At 35.5% G+C, this 7,634-nt stretch overlaps 1 protein-coding gene across 1 annotated transcript; it reads left to right on the top strand.

The window, feature by feature from the left end:
* The first annotated feature begins 5,103 nt into the window (after positions 1-5,103).
* Positions 5,104-5,841, top strand: tas2r201.1 (taste receptor, type 2, member 201, tandem duplicate 1). The gene is made up of 2 exons (XM_068573043.1): positions 5,104-5,214; positions 5,416-5,841. The coding sequence occupies exons 1-2, from the start codon at positions 5,104-5,106 to the stop codon at positions 5,839-5,841; spliced, it is 537 nt and encodes a 178-aa protein (XP_068429144.1).
* Positions 5,842-7,634: the final 1,793 nt, after the last annotated feature.

Genomic DNA, 7,634 nt, shown 5'->3' with positions numbered 1-7,634 from the left:
AGCAACTGGAAGACTCTTAGATTCAGGTAATATGTTCAAATATAATAACAAAATGTATTTGTTCAATCATAAATTCCTGCCATCCTCATTTCACAAGCCGGTCAAGAAGTATTTTCCTTTAAAAAAAAAACAGAGTTAGTGTATTTTACTGATTCATTTTATTGTGTGTCATTCTGTGTGAAGGAGTATGCATGCTTCTTTTGTTATTCTTATATAAGGGCTTAGTTTACTTTGTCTCAAAATCAAATGTATCTATCATTCAACACGTGTATTGACGTTTAATGGTTTGAACGATGTCTGTGTTGCTGTTGCATACTTAACAAATTGGACAAAAAATAAATGACCATGTTGTTTTTTTGGTTTTGTTATCCTGTCACATCTGTCCACAGTTGTGCCCTTTGATTTAAGTTTAGGGCATCAGATTTTTGTTTGCTCTTAAATCTTCCATGATTCCTGTTACTTTTTGAGTTTTCAGACACCATGTCAACGGTTTTGCTGAATGAGGATACCTAGAACAAATTTGTGACATGAGTTTGAGTTCGTGGAAACAGTTGCTTGCTAAAAATAAGGCAATTTTGAGTCAGAAAGAATGGAACAGAAATATACCATTGTAACATTTGCTATCACAAAACATAATTTTAGCATTTTTATATATATATACACACACACACATATTATGTTGTATTTTAGAAAATACGCTATTTTTTTCCCATTTTTGGAGTTTGTCATCAGGCAATTCGCATAGCTTTAGCATTAAGACTGTAAAAGGGGAAGCAGCGTTTAAATTCTTTAACTTTCTATCTGAAATATTTCATGAAAATTTCAACTTTCTAAATTTAAATAGATGTGCTTGGAAATCAAACTTTGTAAAATAAATCACAAATATTCATGTTGTAAAATAGTTATCAAACCGCGAAGTAAAAAAACATAAAGTAATGTCTGTATTTCATTTTCTAGGCGATTTCACAAGCATATGATTTATTTACATATTCTGATTTGCATTAGACGCAAATTCATTGTATTTAGTATGTTGCAGAGAGTTTGATAGTCTTACTTGCTTTAGTTGTAAGCTGTCAAGAAGGGAAGAAGACACAAAACGGAAACAGCAAACAGAATAAAGATGGACTTTCAAACATATGTCATAAGTAATGGGCCTTTTGCTTTTTTTAACATCGTGACTACTGCATTTTACATGTTTTGCATGCTCTGTCCACTTCACGGAGAAAGGATCAAGCAACCATTGAAGCTTCTCCTGGGGTCCTTGATTGGCTCTACAATAACTTATGTGGTGTCAGGTACCGTGCTGGTCTTTCCTAACATCGTCAACATTTCCACAATCTTCTATGTGGCGATGATCTGCAGCGTGTCCGCCAGTATGACCTCCTCTGTCTGGCTGAACTTCTTCTACTGCTGCCAGATCGTACCTGCACAGAGAGCTCTCTTCATCTGGATTAAGAAGAACGTGAAATCCATCATCTACTGCATGTGGCTTACTGAGAGAATTTACAGTTTAATTGAATTTACTTCCATCTATTCACTCACTATTCATCATGGTAAACTTGGTTTCAGCAACCATTCCACAGAGGTTCATCACGTGACTCAGAACAATTTTTTAAAATATTTTCAAACACGTGTGTTTGCCATTGTGTTTTTAATACTGAAGATCCACTTTGCTCTCTGTCTGTGTGTTATGTTGATCTCCAGTGGTTCTACTGTACTCTACCTGTGTGGACACATGCGTCGTATGGTAGCAAATGGACAATCTCTGTCCTGTCCACAGTTTAGGAATCAGGTGAGGGTCACCGTTACTGGCATCCTACAGGGAGTCCTGTATGCGCTCTGTGCTTTGTGGACTATGCACACGTTGATTCTTAAACGCAATTTAAACATCACTTATGTCGATTCCACTGTCATCAACTTGTACATGGCAGGCACTTTGTTCAACCTGGGAGCTGGTCAGGCTGTATTCAGGCAGAGAGCAGCACACATCTGGCTTAGAGTAGCTCAGTGCTGCAAAGCACCTCAAGTACAACCGTCTGAAGAAGAAGAAGATGCTGAAGCTCAAACCAGAAGACCAGGGCTCTGCTGAGGTGAAGCTAAGACACTTATGAATCTATAAATGGATGCAAGCTGCTCATGATGATTACAATATACATGGAGGAGATCAGAGCTTCTTTCATGTTCTGTTCAAATATGGAACTATTTACACCTCAGAAGTATATGAAAAGTTGTGTTTTTATGTTATGTACAGTTAGATACCCCCTCAACTGTAACAAATTATATCTTCATTTATATATATTATTTATTTACAGCTTTGTAAATGCTTGATTTCTGCTTTTCATATGGTTTGATTTTAAATTAAGTTTGAAAATTAAGTTGAAGTTAACTGTTAATGATTTTACCTTTTGATGCTGGCAGAGGTTAAACCATAAACTGTAAATAAGAGGGCTCAAACAATCTAAAACGATACCTTCAGGATTTGTTGGAAATGTTGTGATCTATATTAAATACACATGAACGATTTCAGAAATGTATGAAAATCGCATTACAAAACACCAGTTGTTGAATTGTGGCAATTCTTTTGAAAACAAGCGGCAAAGTCAATGTATTTATTGTGTCATTCTTTGAAAATAAGTCAATTTGTGTTCTTCTTTTGTGATTATTATGTCAGGGCCAAGTTTACTGTGTCTCAATATTAAAATGTATCTAACATTAATCACATGTATTCATGTTTCTGCTACTTTTTGAATGTTCAGACACCATGTTAAAGGTTCATATAATATGGATGGGTAGAACCAAGGTGCTGCGTGAGGTTGAGTAACAGTAGTTTGCTAAAAAAAAATAAAGCAATGTTGAGTAAGAAAGAATGGAACAGAATGGAAAAGGAAAGGTGTCATTGTAACATTTGCTGTCAGACAACATCATTTTACCATTTATATATATATATTTATATTATATATTACATTTTAGAAAAGATGCTAATTTGTTTTCATTATGGGAGTTTGTCATGAGGCAATTTGCATAGCTTTAGTAATTAGACTGTAAAAGGGGAAACAGCTCGCCTAGCTGTCACCATAGTGCAACATATTAATTGACAACATCTCACGTAATATTTAGTTTGTTTAGTCCTTTCAGAAACGGGTTAAGACATCTATTCCCAGCCTACTCTGTAACTCTAAAATAGCTGCAAGTTATTGCCAAGAGGGAATGTTGGTATCACTGAGGACACACGCACACACACACACACACACATACACACACACACACACACGCTATTTGTATAGATAATACATAATTTCTATACATAATATAGAAAAGATTTAAATCAGGCAGAAATATCACTTCTCACTGTTTGTCTTCATGTCATGTTTTTTTTGGCAAATCTTCCAAATCATTTAAGTGAATTAAAGGTCAAAACATCACAAATGATAATAATATACTATTCCATCAATCATATACACGTAAATGCTGATTAAAGTCAAATGTTGGAAAACGTTACCTTCATGACCTGTTGGAAATAATGATAATGATAATAGTTTCAACTTACATAGCGCTTTTTATAGTACACAAAGACGCTTTACATAATAGACAATAACAGACGCAACAGAACACGAACGTGAAGACAAGAGCAAACAAAAACAAACAACAAAATGTGTAAGGTAATAAAGAAATAATGAGAAGTAAACAGAAGAGGCTGCGTGGGGCAGAGCGGAGGGCAGGTGCAGAGGTTTATCAGGTGACAGCAAGTTGGAAGAGCTGTGTTTTGAGGGCTTGTTTAAATGATGGTAGGGTGGGAGCCTGACGGATGTGGATGGGGAGGGTATTCCAGAGGGTGGGGGGGTCGAGGGGGTGCAGCAGCTGAGAAGGCCCTGTCGCCCCAGGTCCGGCGCTTAGTCCTGATGATCTTTAGAGTGGTTGTACTGGCGGACCTGAGGCAACGGGTTGGGGCGTGGAGGGGGAGGAGGTCAGCAAGGTAGGGAGGGGCCAGGTTGTTTAGGGATTTGTAGGTGATGAGTGGTAGTGGTAGAAATATGATAAGCAATAAATACATGTGTGATCCATATTTCTCCTCCTCATTCTTTGAAGTTTAAATAATAATACATTTGATTTGGATAGCGCTCTTTATTAAAAGGTACACAAGGCACTTAGTAAAAACAAACAACCAGATCCATCACAGGTTAATAGGAGATTTAAATATATTAGTTTTAAGTGCTGCTTAAGTGGTAGTGATGCAGCATGTCTGAGCTGCTCTCTCTCTCTCTCTCTCTCTCTCTCTCTCTCTCTCTCTCTCTCTCTCTATATATATATATATATATATATATATATATATATATATATATATATATATATATATATATATATATACACACACACACACACACACACACACACACACACACACACACAAACACACACACACACACATATTATGTTGTATTTTAGAAAATACGCTATTTTTTCCCATTTTTGGAGTTTGTCATGAGGCAATTCGCATAGCTTTAGCATTAAGACTGTAAATGGGGAAGCAGCGTTTAGATTCTTTAACTTTCTATCTGATATATTTCATAAAACTGTCAACTTTCTCAACTTAAATATATGTGCTTGGAAAACAAACGTTGTAAAATAAATAATACATATTCATGTTGTAAAATAATTATCAACCCGTGAAGTAAAAAAACATAAAGTAATGTCTGTATTTCATTTTCTAGGCGATTTCACAAGAATATGATTTATTTACATATTCTGATTTGCATTAGATGCAAATTCATTGTATTTAGTATGTTGCAGAGAGTTTGATAGTCTTACTTGCTTTAGTTGTAAGCTGTCAAGAAGGGAAGAAGACACAAAACGGAAACAGCAAACAGAATAAAGATGGACTTTCAAACATATGCCATAAGTAATGGTCTTTTTTTTTTTTGGATCATCGTGACGACTACATTTTACATGTTTTGCATGCTCTGTCCACTTCACGGAGAAAGGATCAAGCAACCATTGAAGCTTCTCCTGGGGTCCTTGATCGGCTCTACAATAACTTATGTGGTGTCAGTTACTGTGGTGGTCTTTCCTAACATCGTCAACATTTCCAAAATCTTCTATGTGGCGATGATCTGCAGCGTGTCCACCAGTATGACCTCCTCTGTCTGGCTGAACTTCTTCTACTGCTGCCAGATCGTACCTGCACAGAGAGCTCTCTTCATCTGGATTAAGAAGAACGTGAAATCCATCATCTACTGCATGTGGCTTACTGAGAGAATTTACAGTTTAATTGAATTTACTTCCATCTATTCACTCACTATTGATCTTGATGGATTTGGTTTCAGCAACCATTCCACCGAGGTTTATCAAGTGACTCAGAACAATTTTTTTAAGTATTTCCGAAAACATGTGTTTTTAATTGTGTTTTCTATACTGAAGACCCACTTTACTTTCTGTCTGTGTGTTATGTTGATCTCCAGTGGTTCTACTGTACTCTACCTGTGTGGACACATGCGTCGTATGGTAGCAAATGGACAATCTCTGTCCTGTCCACAGTTTAGGAATCAGGTGAGGGTCACCGTTACTGGCATCCTACAGGGAGTCCTGTATGTGCTCTGTGCTTTGTGGACTATGCACAAGTTGATTCTTAAAGGCGATTTAAACGTGACTTTTGTCGATTCCACTGTCATCAACTTGTACATGGCAGGCACTTTGTTCAACCTGGGAGCTGGTCAGGCTGTATTCAGGCAGAGAGCAGCACACATCTGGCTTAGAGTAGCTCAGTGCTGCAAAGCACCTCAAGTACAACCGTCTGAAGAAGAAGAAGATGCTGAAGCTCAAACCAGAAGACCAGGGCTCTGCTGAGGTGAAGCTAAGACACTTATGAATCTATAAATGGAAGCTTCTAAATTAGTTTACTACATTCTCTAAGAAACTTGATGTGTTGACACACCTTCTCTAAAAGACGTGCATGGGTCCTGGTCTTCCTGAAATCTACAGACTAATTCTTTAAAAAATAGCATCCTCTTTCTTTTTTCAATACATACAACTTTATAGGGAACTATTGTTCTTAACTTTGCAGTTCCCACACAAATCTTTTAAGATAATATGGGATTTATTGTTAAGATTAAGGTTCTTAAAATTAGCTCTGACCATTTAGAACAGTAAAACGCAATTGATGTGTAGATGCTTTAGCAATGGTTATCTTAAATTAATTATAATATTACAAAACTAGAATAATGTATGAATTTGAACATAGCCTGTTTAGCCTTTTTATAGGTTGAGTTTTGCCTATCATATACTTAAATAATGATGTACTAGTCGCAGAGCATTTTTATTCTGATACTTATATTTAAAGAAAAGACCATTGCTGTTGAATTGCAAAAATTATTGCTGAATATATTAATGTCAATGTTTTTTTCCCACTGATGCTGGCAGAGCTCAAACCATAAACTGTAAAAAAAAAAAAGAAAAAGAAAAAAAAAGAAATTTAAAAAGAGAGGTCAAACGATCCAGAACGAAACCTTCAGAATCTGTTGGAAATGTTGCAATCTAGATAAAACACACATGAATGACTTAAGACATTTATAAAAATTACATTGCAAAATATCAGTTGTTGAATTATTGCAATTCTTAAGAAAACAAGCAGCAAAGTTAATGTATTTTACTGATTAATATTAATGTGTGTCATTCTGCATTAAGGAGTATTGTGTATGCTTTTTTGTATTTTTTTTAAATGTAAAAGCCAAGTTTACTGTGCCTCAATATTGAAATGTATCTAACATTCATCACATGTATGAATGTTTAAGAGTTTGAATGACGTCTCTGTTGTTGTTGTTGTTGTTGTTGTTGTTGTTGTTGTTGCATGCTTAACAAATTTGACTAAATAAATTATCGAATTGTTTGGTGATTTTGTTATCCTGTCACATCCGTCCAAACTTGTGCCAACGGCAGTTGGACTAACATGTAATTCATCAGCTTGTTGTTGGTCTTTAATCATAATTTCATGATTCCTTCCTTTCATGATACTTTTTGAGTTTTCAGACACCATATCAAAGGTTCAGGATTCACACAAATGAAAAGAGACATCTTTTTCCTTTCCAATCTCAAACGTTGGGCTCTTCTGCCCCTCTTTCGCTAGCACTGGGTGAGTAAAAAGCAGCTGCATACACTGCAACTGCACCAGCTGTTATTTTCGCTGTTTGTGAAATTAAATTGAAGCAGTTGCTGTGCAATAGAAGTGCTATACGTCCATCAAAGAAAACCACATTTAGTTATTGTGACTTTGTAATTTTACAAGATATGATACTAGTAACTAAATAATTATGAGATTATCCAAAAGAATGTTCTTGTATCTTTTAAAAAAACATTTTTTTAGAGAATTATAAAAAAGGATTTTTATGAATATAAGATATTTTGCCATAACTTACACATTAAATTTGTGCTAGTTATTAGATGATGCGGTAAAAAAAAAACCCTGACTAATTACAAGATACAAAAATGACAGAATAATTTATAAAAAATAATACACGTAATACTATTTGGTGAATGCAGTGCGCTTCACACACAATTACAAAAAGTACCTTTTAAGCCCACATTCAAACCGCAACGCTACATTGACAACAACAAATAATACAGCATAATATGCGATGCGGATT

This window comes from Clinocottus analis, unplaced genomic scaffold (genome assembly GCF_023055335.1).
Source record: "Clinocottus analis isolate CAN_PGR_092001 unplaced genomic scaffold, fCliAna1.0.p SCAF_12, whole genome shotgun sequence".
Taxonomy (NCBI): domain Eukaryota; kingdom Metazoa; phylum Chordata; class Actinopteri; order Perciformes; family Cottidae; genus Clinocottus; species Clinocottus analis.
Note: the sequence above shows the minus strand (reverse complement) of the source record. Positions and strands in the feature narration are given on the sequence as shown.

Bases quoted from the DNA above. Each gene is read 5' to 3' on its own strand.
- tas2r201.1 (XM_068573043.1), top strand. From the start codon at position 5,104: ATGATCTGCAGCGTGTCCACCAGTATGACCTCCTCTGTCTGGCTGAAC. The intron at 5,215-5,415 runs GTGAAATCCATC...TCTATACTGAAG, and splicing joins TCATCTGGATTAAGAAGAAC to ACCCACTTTACTTTCTGTCT.